This window comes from Desmodus rotundus, chromosome 1 (genome assembly GCF_022682495.2).
Source record: "Desmodus rotundus isolate HL8 chromosome 1, HLdesRot8A.1, whole genome shotgun sequence".
NCBI lineage: Eukaryota > Metazoa > Chordata > Mammalia > Chiroptera > Phyllostomidae > Desmodus > Desmodus rotundus.
Window position 1 is genome coordinate 119,318,933 of NC_071387.1, and position 21,879 is coordinate 119,340,811.

The following is a 21,879-nucleotide window of genomic DNA, read 5'->3' on the forward strand; positions in this document are numbered from 1 at the left end:
GTAACCACTGACCACCAACCTCGCCCTCCGTGGAGGATCAGCTTGCAGGGGCAGGACGGTGGTGCTTCCAATGTGGTCTGTAGCTGTCCCTGGGTGCACTGACCCTGGGACTTCCCGGGTGGCGCAGGCCATGGTCAGCCCCCACCTGTATTTTGCCCAAGACCACCCTGCCTGAGCTATAAAGTAATCTGAGATGGTTGCTACTTGTGCTGGGCTAAGAGATTCCCAGATATAGCCAAGCTGTGAATCTAGCTGGATGCTGCTAGTACCAGACTCAGGGCCACTTAGCAGGAGGTATGGGTGCTGGGAGCTCACTGAGGCTGGCTGTTGCTTGTTTGAGAGGATTTAGGAAGTTGAGAAGCATGAGCCAAGACCAGCCATTCATATGGAAAAGTTTCTGTTAACAGCTTGGGGGGGCTGGTAAGTTGTGTAGGACAGAGTCTCAGGAGATCTCCAGGGTGGGCAAATGGTGTTAGGTTGATGGAGTCTCAGATATGGCAGCCACCTGCAGACTCTGTGGTTCTGTGGGAGGAGGGCTCAGAAAAGGAACAATGGCTCCTGCCTGCCTTTCTGTCTGGAAGAAAGCTGTCCCCCAGCTCTCGCCAGACACTTCAGTTTCTCCCTGTCTGCCACTGGTGCCTTTCAAGCTGCTATCTTGGTGCTGGAGCTCAAAGGGAATGAGTCTGAGTAAATCTGTGTGTGGGTTCTTTAAGGGGAACTGCTTGGGGCTCCAGAAGTTCCTTCCACCAACTCAGTCTCCACTGGGCTTTGCAGCCAGAAGTTATAGGGACTCATCTTCCTGGCACTGGAACCCTGGGCTGGGGGGCCTGGTGTGGTGCTAGGACTCCTCCCAAGATATCCCTCCCGAATTTTTATCCACCACATGTGGATGTGGGCCCAGCCCATTCCACATGTCTGCCGCTCCTACCAGTGTGGATGGATGTGGTTTCCTTAATCCTGTAGTTGTCAGATTTCCATTCAACTCGATTTCTGATGGTTCTGACAGTTGTCCCATATTTTAGTTGTAATTTTGAAGTGGCTGTGTGAGGAGGCGAGCTGTGTTTACCTACGCTGCCATCTTGACTGGACGTCCTCACGATCCTGATTTTAGTTCCTTTATATAAATACCCAGAAGTGGGATTGCTGGATCGTAGGTAATTCTGTTTCTAACATTTTAAAGAACCTCCACAGTTTTTGATAATGGCTGTACTAACTTACATTCCCACATGTGAATTGTATATGTGATGTGGACTATTATTCAGCTCCTGAACAGAAACCCTGCCGTTTGCAACAACATGGATGGAGCTGAGGACATTATGGTAAGTGAAATAAGCAAGACACAGAAAGAGAAGTACTTCATGATCTCATCTATATAAGGAATCCAAAAAAGCTGAACACGAAGAAACAGAAAGTAGAATGGTGGTTGCCAAGGGCTGGGGTTGCGGGAAATGGTATGTTATTGATCAAAGGTACGAGGTTCCAGTTATGCAAGATGAGTAGATCTACATGTTACCATATAGATGTCTGACCCTGAGAGGGTATGCGTAGGGCAAGTTATAGTGTGTGGGCTCTTGAGTTCGTGTAGGAAAGATTTCACAATACGAGTCCAGGTGACTATGAAGATGCATTTCTTACAGCTGGGCACAGCAAAACAAAACAAAACAAAGGGCTTAGCATAGAGGCAACAGGAGAGGTTAGGCTGGGCTGCCGTAGCTCGCTGGGAAGTCAGAGAAAAGGGCACCTTGGAGACAGGCTCAGAAAATTAGCCTGGGACAAGCAGCCAGCCGCCAGTTGCCTTACAGGTTAGGAGACACGTGTCTGTGAAGAAAGAAGCGGGGGAACAAGGGAAGGAGTGGCCCAGGCAGCTCCCCAGAGGGAGAGTGCACACTGGGTTCTTTGTATTGAGCCTTTTATCTTTATCTTGCAGGAGGGAATCTTAGGGGAGGTCTCATGGGAAGGTTTCAGCAGAATATTCATCAGTTTTCCAGATGTGCCCTTTTAGGGTCACGGTCTCCTCTGATTGGTCAGGGACAGGGCAGGGGGTCTTCAGTCATTGCAGCTGGTCCTGGGTTTGCCCACCTGTTTTTGCTGCTTTTCTGGGCCTGGAGCTGAAATACAACTGAGGCCTAGATGTTATCTCTGGGCAGGTGAGTTTCTATATTTGGCTATAAATTACTTGGCCAGTATGCTCATCTATCTGTCTCAGTTTCCTTATTCCACTTGCCAAGGAATTTTCCCAGCTTCTTACTATCCTGTCTCACAGAGATCTAATGTACAGCATGGTGACGATAGCTAAGAGGATAGATCTTATTAAATCTTCTCAACACACATACGTGCAAATGGTAACTATGTAGAGGTGGTAGATATGTTAATTAGCTGGATGGTGGTGATCATTTCACAATGTATATGCATATCAAAACATCAAGCCCTGGCTGGTGTGGCTCAATGGATTGAATGCCAGCCTGTGAACCAAAGGGTCACCAGTTCAATTCCCAGTCAGGGCACATGCCTGGGTTGCAGGCCAGGTCCCCAGTAGGGGGCGCACCAGAGGCAACCACACATTGATGTTTCCCTCTCTTTTTCCCTCCCTTCCCCTCTCTCTAAAAATGAATTTAAAAATCTTTAAAAAAGAAAACCATCAAGTTGGACACCTTAAGTACCTTAAGTACATACAATTCTTATTAAAAGAAAAAAAAAGAAAATGTCCCTCAATAACCCCTCATCTGACCACTTAAACAATGTTGTTGAAAGCTGTCCTGCACCTTATCACCCCTGCTCACTACCAGCCATCCAGCTTCTGCCCCTACCTCCCCACCGCCACTGCCCTGGCCTATCACTGAAAAATGCCTTGTTGCTGAATGTAGTATAGAGACATCATGAGCAAAGACAGAAGGTACTTGAGAGCCTGGGAGAAATGTTTACAACCCACGAAACAATCCAAGGACCAGTCTCCAGAATGTTCAGAACATCTAAGTGTTGCAGGTACAAAGTTCATGTGCCTGTGCTTCAAAAGAAAGGCCAATATTCAACACATCAGAGTATGGAGTAAGGAAAGGTCATTAACTGAGAAGGCCCAGCTCGCGCAGATTAGGGTGCCTTACGGCTTCTGCAAATCCATCTTAAGAGAGCCTAGAATTTAGGCATCTTTTATGTCAAGGAAACAGAGGAGGAGCCAAGCAAGAGGTGGGTAGGAGCCTAAATAGCTAGACAACTAGGGGATGGAGGGATCCTAGGGAGAAATTTCTAAATCCCTTTGTTCCTGGTCAGTCCTCTACTTCTAGAGAGAGACTCTTGAAAATCCATACACCAAGGTTACGCGGTTCAATCGCCAGTCAGGGCACGTGTAACAATCAATGAACTCATAAGTAAGGGGATCAACAAAATCATGCTTCTCTCCCCCTCCATCTTCCTCTCTCTTTCTCTAAAGTCAATAAAAAAATATATAAAAAGAGTCACTACTTTTGCATATTTCCCCACCTCTTCAGGAAAGGCACCCTCTAAGAAGGGGCTGCTCAAGCCTCAGCGTTCCTCTAGTTAATTAGCATATCTGAGGCAGGAGCTATGAGCCTGAAGGTGGTGGGAGAAATACAGGCTAGCATTAAAATAGAGAGTGGGAGCATTTCCCTCTGCTACACCAGGAGCTCCTGCAAATGCAAAGATAAGTAAGATAAAATCAAGTGACTCAAAAGAACGCCTACGCAATAGCAATTCACAGAAGAGGAAACCCAAAGAGCCAATAAAGTTATGAAAAGATGTTCATTAGTAATTGAGGGAAATGAAAATTAAAACCACAACGATACTATCTCGTACTCATTTGCAAAATCAAAAAAGTCTGACAATACACTGTTCATGGATGATTTTGTGGGGGAAACAGAGAATCAGATGGGTCCACGCCCTGAGCTGGCAATTCCCTGGTTTTCCAACCCTGACAGCCACCCAAGGTAAGAAACGTGCTGTACAAAGGCACCCATTACAAGCACGTGAAACTGAAGCAAAAAGCTAACAAAACAATAATTACCGTTCCTACTTGCAGTGCACTCTTTTATTTTCTATTCATTCTATTGCACAACTGTCTAAACTGTTTTCACTACCCCCTAATGCATTGCAAACCTCAGTCTAAAAAGCACTCCTTCGAGAAACATCCGCTCGTGAACAAAGAAACATGTGCAAGGCTTATTTATGGCAGCTTTTTGTGGGTGTAATTGTCTAAGGAATGACTAAGCAGTGGTTAAAATGAATGAGATCTATACGCTTCAAAGTGGGAAGACCTCAAAAACAGTGTTAAGTGAAAAAGGAAAGTTACTGAGTAACAGCTATAAAATGATAGCACTTATATAAATTTTTTCAAACCCATTAAGCAATATTATATGTTGTTTGGACACATATGTAGTAATAATAAGATCTAGGAGGTCCCTACCCATTCATGGTGGTTAGCTGGTTCCCTGGAGCAGCAGATGGGGGAAGGAGGAAGTCAGAGGGAATGTCAGCTTCATTTATAATGATTTCTTCTTTTTCTACTTTCAAATAATGTGAAGCAAAAATGACAAAGTGCTAACATTTGTTTTTTCGGGAGGCGGTAGATACCTGAAGGTTGAGAATGAGCCAGTCAAGCCAAGAGCTGAAGAAAGAGTGACCCAGGCCCGAACCAGCAGGGCACAGGGCCTCGCGTAACCGAGGTAGCTGTGGCATGTTCCGGGAACAGCAGAGGCCTGATGGGGGAGTGAAGAGGAGAGAGGTTAGGGATGAGGTTGGTAAGGAATTTTGATCTCAGGTTGTACTCAGGGAAGTAAGATCATCAAATTTATACGGTAAAAACATCATTCCAGTTGGACATGTTTTGTTAACTATTGAAACTGAGTTATAAACAAATACATGGGGGCAGAGGGCTATTATACTACTTTCTTCTTTTGTGTGTGTTTGAAACTTTCCAGAAAAATTTTAAAATGATAATCAATACCACCTGTGGCTGCTATGAGGAAAATAGACTGTGGGTGGGGGCCAAGGAGGGAGCTGCAGCAGGGGTCTGGGCCCGACCGGAAGGTAGATGAGAGCAGCCTGGCAGAGGTGGAGGAAAGAGGCCACTGGGTGTGCTGGGGAGCAGAATGTCGGGCAGGAGAAAACTGGCCTGGGCTGAGAGCCCCTGGGTGCATAGGGTTTGGGGGGCTCTGCTGGAACAGGAGGCCAAGGACGGGTGGATTTGGGAGCACGGAAACATGGAGCCGGGTTTGGGCACGCAGCCAGCAAGAGGCCTGTGGCCTCTGAGGGGAGATGTCAGGTGCACGAGTCCCAAGTTCAGGAGAGAGTCGGCTAGGAGCCACCTCACTGGAAATGATGGCATATGAATACTATTTAAAAGCACGGGACTAGATGAGATCACGTAGGAAGTGGGTGTAGATAGAGAAGAAAAGAGGAACCAGCATTACCAGACAGGGGCCTGGCCCTAACTGGGTCTGCCTAGAGCTAGCTGTAGTGTGTGGGTTCTTGACTTCCTGTAGGAAAGATTTCACAGCATGAATCCAGGTGACTATGAGGACACTTTTATTAAAGCTGGGGGCAGTGATCCAGGGAAGGGCCTAGGCTGGGCTGCCTTTGCTCACTGGGAAGTCGGAGAAAAGGGAGCTTTGGGGACAGGCTCAGGGGATTAGCCTGGCACAAGCTGCCAGCTGCCCATTGCCTTAGCGTTTAGGAGACAAGTGCCTGTGAGGAAAGAAGTGGGGGAAGAAGAGGGGAAAGGGAAAAGTGGGGGCTGCTCCCTGGAGGGAGAATGAGTGCTGGGTCCTTTGTCTTGAGGCTTCTATTTTTCTTGCAGGCGGGAATCTTAGGGGAGGTCTCAGGGAGGGCTTCGGTAGAATATTCATTCCCCAGGTGTGCCCTTTCTGGATCACAATCTCCTCTGATTGGTCAGTGACAAGGCAGGGGGTCTTTAGTCACTGCGGTTGGTCCTGGCTTCCCCACCTGGTTTTGCAGTTTGTCTGGGCCTGGAGCTGAAACACACCTGAGGCCTAGAGGTTATCTCCAAGCAGGAAAGGTCAAGGGAGGAGAGGTTACCCTGGGGGTGAGGTCCTTGTTTTCCCAGTTTTGTCCCCTCCCAAACACTGGGGCCTCCATCTGCACCTGGCTGTAAATGGCTTGGCCACTGTGTCCAGCTATCTATCTCAGTTTCCCTATTCCACTCATCAAGGAATTTCCCTAGCCTCTCACTGATCCCGTTTCACCAGGACTGAGCCCAGGGGACTTCCTACCTCAAGAGGAGGAGGCTGCAAAGAAAACAGAAGGAGCTTCTGGGATAGGAGGAAGCCAGAAGGAACAGTAGTTGCTCTCTGGTCCCTCCAAACCCCACAACCTGCCAACAACCCACAGGCAGCCCCTCCATAGCATCCCTCAACCTTGCTCAGGACCCCAGCTCTCACTAAATTGCAACAGACTCGGTCCTGGCAGCCTGTCCTTTCTCCACACTGCCTTCTGGAGCCATCTTCGTAAATGCAGATCTGGTGCTCGAACTCCCCTAGCTCACTCAGGGTTAGAAACAAACCCCAGCCTGGTGACCACGCTCCTGCTGACCTGGGTCCTGCTCACATCAGCAGCTACACCTGCATACCAGACACAGACACGGGCACGGGCGCACACGTTCACAGCCCCCCAGGAGCCGGTGCTGCACCAACAGCCATTCCCTTCTCCCTCCTTACCGAAGGAAGCCTTCCCTTTCCACACCAAGCCTGGACGTGCCAGGCCACCCTTTCCCAACATCTGGGGCTTCCAGGAGGATATCCACCACCACCCCCAAAGAAAAAGAGACCAGGAGACAAGGCCCATTCCTGGCCCACCTCGGAGCTCTGTATGCGAGGACACACACATTCCTGAGCGGCTGCCACCATCCTGTGATGGAAGATGCTGACAGAGCTGTGGAAGGAAGGGGCCCACAGGTTAACCTGACAGGCTCCGGGGTGGCCTGCGCGGCCGCCTCTCCAACTCAGAGAGCTAAAGTAACCACACAGGATGGTCTAAAGTTAAAACTTATTAACTAAAAGAAGTTCACCATGGCTAGTCTTGTCCTAAGCCAGTACTTTTCCCTAACGAAGGTCAATCTTTAAACTAAGCCTGTCTATTGTCTTTTTGTATCTATGATAACATACCTTTGGAATGTCAAGGTAACTTCCCTTTTCCCCCAGCCCCTTGGGCACAAGCTGAGACCACAAATCCCCTCATTGTTATTGTTATCATGTTAATTGTTGACTGTTCACTATCCCTGACCCACCTATGTAAAAAATGTGTCTATCATTTCACCTTTGTCCAGCCCCAAAGGTCTCCCCACCCCCACTCCCACCCCCTCCGCACCGTCCCCCACCTTTTGCTTTCTCCTGCCTCCCCTAACCTATCACCAATGGACTTCATGTAACCCCCTCCAGGCCCCTCCTTTGATTCTAATGTATAAAGTAAGGTGCTAAACTGCCCTTCTCTGGAGCATTTCTCAGTCCTTTGAGATGTCGCTTCCCAGCGATTGTTGTCAGTTTGGTTCAAACAGACTCACCAGAAATTCTCTGTAGGTTGGAATGTTTCTTACATTGACACAGCAAACACCCGCAGGGCAAACTGAAACCGGAAAGTCAGCTTGCGTGCTGCCTGTCAGCTCCAGACCCATAAACAGAGAGGGACTGAATCTTTACGGGCACTTTCTTCAGAAGGTCGGTTTTCAGAGAAGAGGGGTTATGCACCCTGAACCGTCTTACACTTCCTCTCAAGCCAGCCCTTTTTATAAGGGGGGGAAAAGTGAAGGTGAGGGATTTCACCAGGAAAGAGGTGAATTAGATAAAAGCTTCGGTCTGGCAATTTCCCTCGCCTCCTTTCATCCACTGACCAGTGATTCTTTATCTGTGTCCTGGGCATCTGTGTGCTGGGCTGCGGGATGTCTCCCTGGTGGTGGTCCAGGGATATACACTCAGACACCATCTCGACTGCTTGCAGTCCTCCTGGGGCACAAAGGTAGTATTGCTTGTGGTCTTCTGGAGTCAGGATGGGCCATATATTCAGTTCCTGAAACAGTAACTTTTTACATTAACTACTAAGCTTATCAACTATTACTTAAAACTAACATTTTCCAGCTCTTGAGTTCCCCCATCAAAACGAGAGCATGGAATTTGAGTCTGCAGTGAAATCATTGGGTCAGTGGACCACTGGGCAGCCTTGGTACTGCTGACCACTGGACTTCTCGTAAGAAAAAGTAGCAAACCCCTACTATTCAAACGACCGTGGGAACGGTTTTGGACACTTGCATTCAAGAGCATTCTAACCAACCCCACCTCCTCACACGTGCGTATTAGGGTGGTCGGCCATGGGGCCTGTGAAAGAATTCACAAAGAGAAGAAAGTAAAGTTTTATTTTACTTTCCCAAGCGAGGGAAAGGGCCAGGTGCAGAGATATGCACCAGCCCCGAGGGGTTGTCAGGGCTTTGGGCTTCCATGGGGTCATGCGGTGGTTGTAGGGCAGGGTGTTTCACTTGGGCTGCACCCTGCTTCCATGCGATCTCTGGGCGCAGGGTCCAGTCTGGCAGTTGCCGTCTGGTAGGTCGTGTTTCGTAAGTTCCCAGAGCCTCTGAGCCTTCAGGGAGCTTCCAGTAATGTTCTAGTGCTGAGGATAAAGGCTCATAATACAATTAGGGTCAGTCATGTTTTATGGGGTTCAGCCAGCCCTGGGAACGAGGACCTGAGAAAGTGGCTTGTGCCCTATTAATGCACACACAGCCCCCTCCCACACACAACCTGGCCCTCTGAGAGTCGTGCTGCCCCCAGAACTCAAGCCCACTGGCAGTGCCATGTCTTAACCTGACAGGCCCTCATCCTTGTCCACTCACTCTGGCACAAGATGACTCTCACCTGTCCTCAACCCCATGGCCATTGGCCTTTGGCTTGTACATCTGTGAGACTGGACAATAGTTTTGAAACATGAACTGCTGCTTTTACTACCTCTCCTCACCCCTAAGCTGTTTTGTTATCCAGCCCTTCCCCCACTTATAGCAGCAGCTTGACCAAGTGGAATCCACTGCCTCAGAGGAGGATCATTTTCAGCAAATAGCAGAAAAGACTGAGGATTGGAGGAAACAAAAGCATTTGATGAGTTGGAGAAGAGCTTCCTGTCCCAAGGCTAGAGCAGGTTCCTGGGCTCATGAAGGAAAGAAATGAAGTGGGCTGTGTGGACAGAGAAGTCGGTGGGGCCAGGGGTCCACATGCAGAAGAAGCCTGCCAGCCCCCACTAGTGTCCGCCATGGCAAGTCTCATCTTCCACTAGGGCCCCGGAGCCATCTCTGTAGGAGCCGTGTTGGTTCCCCCAAACAGTGCAGCCCCCATCAGTGAGCGGGACACCACTGAGGAACTAAGAGGACAGAAATGCAGGCATCCCAGGGACACCCACCAGGGCCTCTCCTGGAGCTTCGCAAGCCACACTCTGATGGTCCAACAGGACTGCCTTTCCTGGGCCCATTCACCTTACTTGAAGGGTTATTCCTCACTACAGTATCTCCACAGCACCCCCATGCCCCCACCCCCAATAAAGGAGTGGTCCCGGACACCCAGACCCATAGCAGGGGTGGCAGCTTAGAAAGAAAAGCCTGCATATGGATACACAGGAGATAGTACAGAGACTGAACAGGAAAACACACCCTTCCTGCACCTGCCTCACTAGGCCAGGTTGAATTAGGGACTCTTTCTGACTCATCTCTGTGACTCCAGTGCCCAGCCCAGGGCCTATAAAACAGTACGTACACAATAAATGTTTATTGGCCTAAATGAAATGTGAGGCTGCAGGGATGGGGCCTACACAGTTAGCTGGCTGAGCTAGCCCCCAACCCCAGCCTCACCTTTCAATGAGTACTCGGAGGTGGCAATTCTGGCCGGGTGACCTATTCTGGCCAATAGGATAAAACAGAAGTCATGGGGCAGGGCTTCTAATAACCTTTTGTGATGACAAATAGACTAAGCTAACCCAGCTTTTTGCCCTTTCCCCTTAGTCCTATCTGGAGGTGTAGCAGCCAAGACAAGATGACAGCCATGAGGACAAAGGCCTCCATGCAAAAGGTGGCAGAGAAGAAAGATGACAAAAGCCTGGGTCCCTGATGCCATAACTGAACTCCAGACCCTACTGTCCAGTGTCAGCTTACTTGTTTAGCCAGTAAATCTCTTAGTCACTGCTTTGCAGATGTTCTTTTATTAGCAACTGAACACAGAAAGTTCACCGGGAAGCAACAGTAGAGTGAATGAAGCCAAATCACATCAAAGATTTGGAACATAATGAAGCAAAAAACAACCAACCAGAATGACAAGAAGAAAAAAAAAATTTTTTTAAAGAGGCTTCCCAACACTCACATCATAGGGGTGCCAGAAACAGAAGAGAAAGAGCAAGAAATTGGAAATCTATCTGAAAAAAATAATGAAACAAACTTCCCTAATTTGGTGAAGGAAATAGACAAGCAAGTCCAGGAAGCACAGAGTCCCAAACAAGATGGACGCAAAGAGGCTCACTCCAAGACACATCATAATTAAAATGCCAAATTTTAAAGATAAAGAGAGAATCTTACAAGCAGCAAGAGAAAAGCAGTCAGTTACCTACAGGGGAGTTCCCATCAGGCTGTCAGCTGTTTTCTCAGGCTAGAAGGGACTGGCAAGCAATATTCAAAGTCATAAAAAACAAACACCACAGCCGAGACTGCTCTCCCCAGCAAAGCTGCCATTTAGAATCAAAGGGCAGGTAAAGAGCTTCCCAGACCAGCTAAAACTAAAGGAGTTCATCACCAAACCATTACTACATAAATATTAAAGGGACTTATTTAAGAAAAAGATCAAAACAATGATCAATAAAATGGCAATAAATACATATTTATAAACAATTGAATCTAAAAACAAACTAAGCAAACAAGAACAGAGACAGAATCATAGATAGGGGGAGGATTTGGATGGTTGTCAGATGGGAGGGGGTGTAGAAGAACGGGTGAGGAGGTGAGGGGATTAAGAAGTAGAAATAAGTAGGTACAGAATAGCCATGGGGATGTACAGTACAGTGTAGGAAATGGAGTAGCCAAAGAACCTATATGCATGACCTATGGATGTGAACAACAGTGTCGGGATTGCCGGAGGGAGTTGGGGGTGCTGGGTGGAGGTAGGGCAAAGAGGGGAAAATCAGGACAACTGCAATAGCATAATCAATAAAATATAATTTTAAAAAGAAAGGATAACAGACGGGCTTAGTTAAAGTGAAGACTGACCTTTGTTAGGGAAAAATACTGCCTTAGAACATGACTACTCACCATGAAGCACTTTTAGTTAAAAAGTTTTAATTTCACACCATCCTATGTGGTCACTTAGGTGTCCGAGTTCGTAAGGCTGCCACACAGTCCTCCTCTAAGCTTGTCAGGTGTAGTATGTGGCCCCTTTTCTCCCATACAATAGCTCTTGTAATAGACAAATCCTTGATCTCAATGGCTTAACACAATGAAAATTTATTTCTTGTTCACATCATTAACCTAAAAATAAAGGGTCAATGCTTCAGAGGCAACAAACATTTATTTGAAATCCAAAACATACTTTTTCAAGATGCTGTGAATCTGAGAAATGTCCAAACCTGTAAAGAATTTTTAAAAGACTTTATTTGAGCCAAAATTGATGGCATATGCCAAGAAGCAAAACCTCAAATACTCCCCCAAATTGCAGCTTGCAGTTTCGTTTATGCATTTAAGGTTAAGGAGGGAACTAAGGAACATTACAGGCAGGTGGGAGAAAGCAGGATAATTAATGAGATTATGTGTTTGCTTGAGGGTAGTCCCGGTTAGGAGGGGCTTGAAGGAATGGTCACATGTTAGGAGCAGCTGCAACAGGGCATTTTACGACTTAAATACACAGAAAAAAATGGACAGGGCTTGCTTAAGGCAAAGATAAGACTTTACTAAAGGAGTTTTGCCTGCGGCCTGATCACCCAAACCATGACCTGTGCAGGTAGGAATTTAAGCTCACCTCACCCAGTGAGTGTACTTTCCATAGAACCCCTTTCTTCATCCTCAGAGCTACTGTACACTGATTTAGGCAGGAACTAGAACAGTGTTCCAATTAGGAGGTGAAGTCAAGGGATATTTATGAGAAAGTGATGAGCAGTAATTACATGAACAGAAGGAAGGAATTTCTATAGGTGCAAATAAACTACCATAGTGATGCTAAGTCTAAAGGATGTCTTTAAGTTTCAGTCCAGTTTATAATGTCTGCTTTTTTATTAGCTTTACGAACAGTTGTTTGGAATGCAAAGCTGCTCTAGGCCCAGTCCAAAAGTTATTTTGACCGCTTTTAACATACCAAAAGTTTGAGGAGTAAGACCTGCAAGGCAGTTCCTCTGGGACGTTAGCTCCACCTTCAAAAAGTAGCTCCGTTTGCCCTGGCTGGTAATCTCAGTCAGTCAGAGCATCATCCCAATACACCAGGATTGTGGGTTTGATCCCCAGTCAGAGCGCACATGCACACACACACACACACAAAGTAGCTCTGTTTGTATTATTTTCCACTATGTTACAGTCCAGGGCAGATTGGTGGGGACAGCACTGCTTCACACAATTATTTAGAGTCCCAGGATCCTTCATCTTGTAACTCCCCTATCCTCTGGGTGCGTGGAGCCCACTCCATAGAGAATCATATAGTAGCTGTTTTTTTATTCCAGGTCTAGAAATGGAATACCTCGCCCCTTTTAAAGAACATAATTCAACCAAGTAAATAGAAGATCTAATTGGCTTTATTAAGTGATTCATGAATGAAGCCACCCCATCCATCAACTAGAAGTGATATCAGTATTTAGCTAATTATTAATAAAGGAAAGGGAGCAAAGGGAACAGACATTGCATTTAATAAACTGGGGAGCATGAGCCTGTTTGCTTCACCAGGAAGCTATAGCTGCACACCCCAGGGGATCACAGCATTGCTGCACCGAGGGGATTAACCCTTCTCCCTTCCCCTCTCCTGTAGTGGGTTGTTTCGAGGAGCAAGGGGAGCTGCTGAGACCAGGAAGGGCCTAGGATAGATGAAGCAGCAGGAGAGAGACTAAGCAGGGCTGCTCTGGCTCTCTAGAAATATTATGGGAAAGAAGTCAGCTGAGACGGGGTTGCTGTCTGCTCACTGGAGAGTCAGAGAAGAGGGAGTCTTTGGGACAGGTTCAGGGATTTAGCCCTGGATGAGCTGCCACTGTCAGCTCCTTTCTCCCATGGTTGCAAGTCTTATGGGGTCCCTTAAAGTTTAGGAGATGAATGCCTGTTGGGGAAGGGAAAGGTGCAGGGGCAAAGGCACAGGCACGCTCCTGGTAAGAAAAGCATGCTCTAGGTCCTTCGGCTTGAAGGCTTTAAAGACTGAGAATTTAGGGGAGATCTTAGAGAAGGATCTCAATAGAATTTTTTTTTAACTATGTAAACAAATCTTTTTAAAAAATATTTTAAAGATTTTATTTATTTATTTTTAGAGAGGGGAAGGGAGGGAAAAAGAGGGAGAGAAACATCAATGTGTGCTTGCCTCTTGTGTCCCCCCTCTTGGGGATCTGGCCCCCAACCCAGGCCCTGACTGGGAATTCAACCAGCAACCCTTTGGTTCGCAGGCTGGTGCTCAATCCACTGAACCACACCAGTCAGAGCTAGAAAATTCTTCATTTTTAAGTATGTTTTATTCATTATGCTATTACAATTGTCCCACTTTTTTTTCTTCCCTTTATTCCCCTCCACCCTGCAACCCTCTCCCACTACCACCCCTCCCCCCTCCTTAGTTCTTGTCCATGGGTCATACATATAAGTTCTTTGGCTTCTCCATTTCCTATACTTTTCTAACCTCCCACTGTCTATTCTGTACCCACAATTTATGCTACTTATTCCCTGTACTTTTTCCTCCATTCTTCCCCCCCTCCCTCTCTCTGCCGATAACCATCCATATGATCTCCATTTCTGTGATTCTATTCTTGTTCTAGTTGTTTGTTTTTGTTTTTGTTTTTTAGGTTCAGTTGTTGATAGTTGTGAGTTTGTTCTCATTTTACTGTTCATAGTTCTGATCCTCTTCTTTTTCTTAAACAAGTCATTTTAACATTTCATATAATAAGGGCTTGGTGATGATAAACTCCTTTAATTTGACCTTATTTGGGAAGCACTTTATCTGCCCTTCCATTCTAAATGAAAGCTTTGCTGGATAGAGTAATCTTGGATGTAGGTCCTGCCTTTCATGACTTCGAATACTTCTTTCCAACCCCTTCTTGCCTGCAAGGTTTCTTTTGAGAAATAAGCTGATGGTCTTATGGGAACTCCTTTGTAGGTGACTGTCTCCTTTTCTCTTGCTGTTTTTAAGATTCTCTCCTTATCTTTAACCTTGGCTAATGTAATTATGATGTGCCTTGCTGTGTACTTCCTTGGGTCCAAATTCTTTGGGATTCTCTGAGCTTCCTGGAAGCCTATTTCTTTTGCATAATGAAGTTCTCCTTCATTATGTTTTCAATTACTTGCTCTTCCTCTTCTCCTTCTGGCACCCCTATGGTTTAGATGTTGGAATGTTTAAAGCTTCCCTGGAGTTTCCTAAGCCTCTCCTCATTTTTTTTTTAATTCTTGTTTCTTCATTCTGTTCTGATTGAATGTTTATTTCTTCCTTTTGTTCCAAATTGTTGATCTGAGTCCCAGTTTTCTTCCCTTCACTCTTGGTTCCCTGTATATTTTTCTTTCTTTCATTTTGCATAACCTTCACTTCTTCCTCTACTTTGCATCCATACTCAATCATTTCTGTAAGCATCCTGATTATCAGTGTTTTGAATTCTGCATCTGATAGGTTAGCTATATCCTTATTGCTCAGTTTTTTTTTTTTTTCTGGAGTTTTGATCTGTTCTTTCATTTGGGCCATATTTCTTTGTCTTGGTGCACTAGTCTGGGTGAATGTTTCTTCTTTATCTTCTTGGTTGTCAGACTTCTATACAGTTCGATTTTCTAGCAGCTCTGGTTGCTTTTTGTTTTTAAATTTTGTGTTGTCCTTCTTTTGGTTGTGTGCGGAAACGAAGTGTATCTACCTACACCTCCATCTTGGCTGAAAGTCCTAGAATATTAATCATCTTTTCCAGATGTGCCCTTTCAGGGCTGTGGTCTTGTTACTGAATAGCAAGTGGGGTCCTGCTGCCCTCCACTGCCCTCTAGGAGAAATTCCAGAGGCAAAGTTTGGTGATAAAGGAAAGGAGTCTTTATTCAAAGGCTTCATGATTTTGGAAGAATGGCCTTAGAGCTTTTCCCTGTAGAACACCCAAAGAATAATAACCCTGCCACCCTCTGCCAGGCCAGCCCAATCCTAGGCTGCACCCAGAGTTCCTTCCTATTCAAAATACCATCCACTGGGAAATGCAGGCAGCTGCAGCATGATCATCCATGCATCCTCAAGGAAGAGAGCCAGAGAGCCCAAGAGCCCAAAAGCCCAAGAGTCCTTTTTTTTATTTCAAATCATCTGTCCCATAATTCTATGCACTCTGGAGGTATTCAGCTTCTCAGCCAATCCCATCCTAGACTGTTTACCATTACCTCCAGCAACCTCCTCCTACAGCCCCTCCCTATTTTTCCCCAGTGATCTGATCCGATCTCTCTCTATCAGTCTCCACTGATTGGTCAGCACTAGGGCATTGAGTCATCTGCTTGGTTTTGCTGCTTTTCTGGGCCTGGAGCTGAACTAGAACTGAAGCCTAGATGTTATCTCTATGGAGGAAATGCTGGGGGTGGGGGGCACTGTCTAAACCACATGACCAGTGATATACTGGGGGAGGAAAGGGGTGGGGAGGGATGAGGTCTCACCTTCCAATTGCTCATTGATAGGCACCTGGGCTTTCTGCCCTGGGTGACCTCCTGGCCCTGGCCTCTGGTCCTTGCTCTGCTCATGTCTGTCTAACCGCCTACTACACAATGGCTCAAGCAGAAACGTGGTGCCGCTCTTGACGTCTAGTTTCCCCATGCCACACAATCATCAGAGCCCTGCTACTTCTACCTTCTAAACTGCTCTGAACTTCAGCCACTCCTCCCCATGGCCATGACCTCTACCCAAGTCCATGCAACGGTGAAAAACATATACAGCCCTGTGACACTTAATGATGGAGATATGTTCTGGGAAATATGTCCTTAGGCAATTTTGCCATTGGGTGAACATCACGGAGTGCACTCACGCAAACCTATACGGTGTAGCCTACTGCACATCGTCAACATAAAAAACATTCCGACCTGTAGAGAATTTTTGGTGAGTTTATTTGAACCAAACTGACAATTGCCAGGAAGCAAAATCTCAACAGATTAAGAAATGCTCCAGAAAAATGACAGTTTTGTACCTTATTTTATACATTACAATCAAAGGAGGAGGTGTAAGTGGATTACCTGAAATCCATCAGTGACAGATTAGGGAGGCAGGAAGAAGCTAAGTGAGGAAACTTCTAGGATTGGATAAAAAGTAAATGATAGACACATCTTTTACATAGGTGGGTGCAGGATAGTTAAGTCAACAATTAACATGATAACAACAACAATAAGGGGATTTGTGGTCTCCCCCTGGTGTGGTGCCTGTGCTTTTAGGCGTCTGGAGGAATAAGGAAATTTTATATTCTATTCTAAAGGTATGTTATCATAGATGCAAAAAAACAACAGACAGACTCAGTTAAGGTGAAGATTGATCTTTGTTAGGGAAAGATACCAGCCTAGGACAGGACTAGGACCCACCATGAACTGTTTTTAGTTAGAAAGTTTTAATTTCAGACCATCCTATGTGGTCGCTTTTTGTCTCTGGGTTTGTAGGCCTCCTCTGTGCTGCTAGTCAGGTGTGACATGTGGCCCCTTTTTCTTGGCTTCCCAGCATACCACAGTAATCAGATTACTGATTCAGGAATCAGATTCTGATTCGGTACAACTGGGGTGGGGCTCAAGAATTTCCATTTCTTGGCCCTGGTTGGTGTGGCTCAGTGGACTGAGTGCTGGCCTGAGAACCAAAGGGTCACCGGTTGGATTCCCAGTAAGGCCACATGCCTGGGTCGCAGACCAAGTTCCCAATAAGAGGCACGAGATAATAGGGGACATGCAAGAGGCAACCACACATTGATGTTTCTCTCCCTCTCTTTCTCCCCCTCTTCCCCTCTGTGTAAAAATAAGTAATAAAATAAAATCTTTTGAAAATTAAAAAGAATTTCCGTTTCTAACAAGCTCCCCTAACGACCTTCCCTGGGGCAATCCTAGGTAAACACTCCAATCAGATGCTGCAAGCCTGCGGACCGCAGGACGACTCGCTAAGTACTAGGGCTCCCAGGCTACCATCAGCCATTAGCCACAGAGGCTATTTAATAAAATCTGACCCTCATTTCCTCAGTAGCACTAACCACATTTCAAATGTTCACGCCACATGTGATTAGTGGTTAACATTCGGAACAGCACACATTATAGAACTTTTTTTTATCACTGCAAAAAGCCCTACTGTACAGTGTTGCTAGAACTTCGTGGGTGTCCTAAAAATAAAGGCTGATCCTAGCTCGCTCTCTTGTCCCCGAGAATTCAGAGGCTCCCATTGTCTTACAGCTCATGTTTTTTAGGAAGCATAAAGAACACGGGGAGCCGCGAGGGCAGAGAAACTCGTAAAGCCACGTACTCCACTACCCAGAAAACAGGTCAAACGAATCTTCCCAGGCGGGGCGAGGACCAAAACTTTGAGCTCATTGGCTGGTGGTGAAGGGGCGGACGGTCAGCGCTTTTTTTAATTGGGTAGTTTTTCTTAGGAGAAAGCCAATCGTTGAGGGCGGTGGGGGCTCCGCCAGGGTCGCGGCTTGTTCCTCCCTCCGAGTTCCTTCGAGTCCGACTGTCCGTGAGTTCTGATCCCCCGCCCCCACCGTGCCTACTCCTACCGCCGTGGAGAAATTTCCGCCTTGGAAACCCCCTCACGGCGGCCGGAGGTGGGGAGGTCGGGGCAGGCCTTCCCTTCAGCCGCGAGAACACCCCTTCTCCAGCCCTAAACTCCAGGTGTCCAGTCTCTTTGCTCAGCGTCCCCGCCTGTGAAATGGGATTGTGCTGGTGGCCTGGAGGGCCTCTACTGGGCATGGCGGGTGGGGAGGTGAGGGGTGGAGATTGAGATGGATGTCAGGACACTGAGGTTGTGTCCCAGCAGGAGGATGGCTCGGGAGGGGGACGGGAGCCTGTCCGAGGTTTGGGCGCGGGTCGGGTCCTTGCACCGCATCAACGACCTGGCCCACACGCTGCACTTCTATGAACGCTGGGCTCTGGACTATGACCAGGTAAACCTGCCTCAGGTCCTCCACCTCCCTTGTCCTCCCAGCCTCAGTTTTCCTATCTGTGCAGCGGGAATAGACCGCCTTGCATCCCAGGGTGGCTTGTGAGAATGAAGTGAGGCCTGGACACAACCTTTCAGTCCTGTCCCCTCTCGGACTGGCCTCTCTTCTGCCCACCCACAGCAGCCTTGCTGTCTGAGCAGCCTCACACGGCACAGGGGCAGCCCCTAGAGGTCAGGACCTCCGTCCCCACTCTGGACTGCAGCCCAGGCAGGACTGCCTGCCGGAAGGAGGTGCCATGGAGGGGTCACTATGGAGTAAACACAGCACTGCCTCCTCAGAGCAGGTCTCAGCAGTGGGCTGGGGACTGACTCTCCTGTCCTGCCCCCCCCCCGCCCCCCCCCCAACACACACACAAACAGCTTGGCCTGGCTGACTCCTAGACTACCCTACACTGAGGTCCCCCAAACACTAAGGCACAGGTTGGTAGTCAGCTCAACACTCTGTTCCCAGGATGTGGCCAACCTGCAGTACCGCGCCCCCCGCCTGGCAGTGGACTGCCTCAGTCAAGCCTTTCCAGGCCCACCCCACAGCGCCTTGATCCTGGACGTGGCCTGTGGCACCGGCCTGGTGGCTGTCGAGGTGAGGTCTGCCCAGATCCTTTGCTCTCTCTTAAGCTCCCCACTTGCTCAAATTTCTTGCCACTCCAAGCCTAAGACTCACTGTTTCCCAAACACCTGAGCAACATCCACTGCAGGGCCCACTGCCCTCCTTGAGGTGCAGGGACCCAGCTGGGAGGTGGCAGATGTGAACTGGGACTGAGTCCTCCCATCCTAGCTGCAGGCTCGGGGCTTCCTCCAGCTGCATGGGGTAGATGGGAGCCCAGCAATGCTGGAACAGGCCCAAGCCCGCGGCCTCTACCAGCACCTCAGCCTCTGCACCCTGGGCCGGGAGCCTCTGCCCAGCCCCGAAGGTATGTCCCCTTCTACCCCAACACCCCAAGGCCCACTCTCTGACCAAGCCTGCCTTGACGGCTCTTTCTTTTACCAAGCTTCTATCCCCCTTGCTAAGCGCTCTATGAGCCCCCTTCCACACTGAGCCTTCATTCACCTCTGAGCCCCCAAAGCCTCACTAAGACCCTCTCCGAGGCCCTGGGAACCCCTCTCTCTGAGCCCTCCATCCCATGATCTGACCTTAGCCCAGGACTGGGCTACACCTACCGTATTCCCCATGGGATCTGGGTCCTGCAGACACTAGTGGCTGGCCTGGTCCCTCCCCAGACCCCTGGAGGATGGATGCTGTCCGCCAGGGTGGACTGAGGCCACACTGAAGACAAACCAGCACACCACATCTGCACACCTCACACAGGGACCTACGACGCAGTGCTGATGGTGGGTGCCCTCAGTGACGGCCAGGTGCCCTGCAGTGCAATTCCTGAGCTCCTGCGAGTTACCAAGCCAGGTGAGAAGCAGCCTAGACGCACACCTTTCCCTCTCCACACCCAAAGACACAAATCTCAGAATCCCTGAGGCCAAGCAAGGGGCCTGGTCCTGCCCAGGGTCCACAGCCTAGCCTACCATTCTGGCCACCAGCTGCCGACCCAGGCAAACAGGCAGGCCAGACAAGTGGCCCCCTTGCCTCTTATTCATTAGGCAACCGGGAACAGCTCCACTCTCCTCCTCAGCCTCTGTTCCACCTGTAAGCAGGGTGGCGTAGTCCCTTCCTGATAGGATTGCTGTGAGAATTGGGTGAAATCATGTCTCAGAGGACTTTGCTTTGGTCCTGGCATGTAGTAGGGTCTCCATTCAGTTCTCTCATCTTCTAGCTTCCTCACTAACTCGTGGATGGCTCTTGGGTGAGTCACTCTTTCCTGCTCTCCGTTTCCTCATCTGTGAAATGGGGTTGATTACTGCACTCCTACTGTGTGTCTTGCCCTGTGCCTCCCTCTGCTCTGGGGAGAATGTACACACCCTGTCCTCGGGGCTCAATCACCCACCCACCAGGCCCCTAGTTTCCGAACACTTGGGCTGCATCCACGGCAGGGCCCACTGCCCTCCCTGAGGTGGGCCCAGGAGGGCCGGGAGTGCTCAGAGCTCCCAGATCTCAAAGAGGCATTTCCCAGGTCTGGGGTGGGGAACGAGGGCAGTCCCCACTCCACACAGGGACACAGCCAAAGCGAAGTCACAGGCAGAAAGGAGAGTAGTGGAGTGTGAGGATCCTGGCGGCAGGGCAGGAGAGGGAAGCTCCGAAGCTTTCCCTATCTCCGTGGCAAGATTATATCTCCCTGCAGGGGCTGCGGTTAAGCCTGGGCAGGCCTGGGCAGGCCTTGGAACCACCAGAGGCTGACAGATGTAGGGACAGTGGTGGGGTCAGAGAAAGAGGTGGTGACTGGGCTCAGGACAGGAAACTCCCACCGCCTGAACCTGAAAAGACCAGCTTGGCGCAGCCTGCACTTACCAGACCCCGCAGCTGGCCAGAGCCCTGCCTGCCTGCCCACACGTCACAGGCTTCCCTGCTTCAGAGCCCTTCCTCTCACAGAGCCCCTCTCCACCAGCCGGGCCTGCTTCTCTTCACCCCCTTCCCAGGCAACCTTTCAGATACCAGTATCTCCTGGGTGTATCTGAGCCTGCACTGGGCTTACTGTACCTGCCTGGAAAAGATTCGAAGGGGCGAATTCATTCATTCATTCAGCAGTGCTTACTGACTGCACTGGCCCTTCTGAGGCAGGGTAATTAATCTGCCACACTCTGCAAGCTGGGAAAATAGACTCACGGAAGTGAAGGGACAGGTCCAAGGCCGTGTGTTTCCTTCGTGTGCATCCAGACACGGCCATGTCCTCCAGCAGAGGGGCTGGGTGAGTGGGGAGGAGGGAGCCCCCTCTCCTTCAGGGAAAGGGAAATAAAGAGTTCCCAGCATAAAGGATACTGAGGCCCTAAAGCAGATGTAGGAGGCACTCAAGCTGGAGAAGCAGAGGGTATTCGCGGGGGTGGGGAAAGTGAGTCCCAAAGGCTTGGAGATCCAAGAGGCTGGCCTGGGGACAAGCTGGGAGAATTTATGTCCTTGAGGACAGGAGCTGGAAGGAAAGGGAACTGTTAACTTGAAACTTCAGCTCCTGCCCCTCCCCCACTCACCTCTCTTTCTCCCACCCCTCCCCAGGCGGGCTGGTGTGTCTGACCACCAGGGCCAACCCATCCAACCTTCGCTACAAGGCGGCACTGGAGGCTACCCTGGACAGGCTGGAACAGGCCGGGGAGTGGGAACGCCTGGTGGCCTGGACTGTAGACCGGTGGGAACTGGCTACCTCCAAGCTTGAGGAGGTGCCTGGCACTTCTGACACTGATGGATACATCCCTGGCATTGTCTACTTGTACCGGAAGCAGGAGGTGACCCAGGTGGAGGGAGTAAGGCCCAGTGCTCAGCCCCTAACTGGCCTCTGACCCTCCAGGGGGCCTCGGTTGGGCCTGTTCTTGGGCCTTCATCTGTAAAACGGGGCCCTCTCCTCAGGAGAGCTCTGCCTATTAAATGAGCCCCAGAAGGGGTGACAGGATTTTGACTCTGCAGTTCTCTCACCCCAGGAAAGTGACATTGTACCGATGACCTGTGGAG

General features: G+C 48.8%; 1 protein-coding gene and 1 long non-coding RNA gene across 6 annotated transcripts; one reads left to right on the forward strand and one right to left on the reverse strand.

The window, feature by feature from the left end:
- Nucleotides 1-1,742: 1,742 nt before the first annotated feature.
- Nucleotides 1,743-7,717, reverse strand: LOC128781526 (uncharacterized). Its single transcript, XR_011650344.1, has 3 exons — nt 7,529-7,717; nt 4,585-4,709; nt 1,743-2,108 (listed from the first exon to the last, which is right to left on the reverse strand). It is a non-coding gene; the product is annotated as an uncharacterized lncRNA (long non-coding RNA).
- Nucleotides 7,718-17,757: 10,040 nt separating this feature from the next.
- On the forward strand, nt 17,758-21,820 carry METTL27 (methyltransferase like 27). Of its 5 annotated transcripts, none has more exons than XM_045204490.2 (6): nt 17,758-17,852; nt 18,153-18,279; nt 18,787-18,915; nt 19,111-19,246; nt 19,642-19,734; nt 21,430-21,820. In XM_045204490.2, exons 2-6 carry the CDS (start codon nt 18,157-18,159, stop codon nt 21,708-21,710), a joined length of 762 nt encoding a protein of 253 aa, XP_045060425.2. In that variant the 5' UTR covers nt 17,758-17,852; nt 18,153-18,156; the 3' UTR covers nt 21,711-21,820. The 5 variants fall into 5 exon arrangements, with proteins under 5 accessions (XP_045060425.2, XP_045060423.2, XP_045060424.2 ...); XM_045204488.2 differs by having other exon boundaries at nt 17,769-17,852; nt 18,150-18,279; XM_045204489.2 differs by lacking the exon at nt 17,758-17,852 and adding an exon at nt 17,863-18,007 and having other exon boundaries at nt 18,150-18,279.
- The last annotated feature ends 59 nt before the right edge of the window (nt 21,821-21,879 follow it).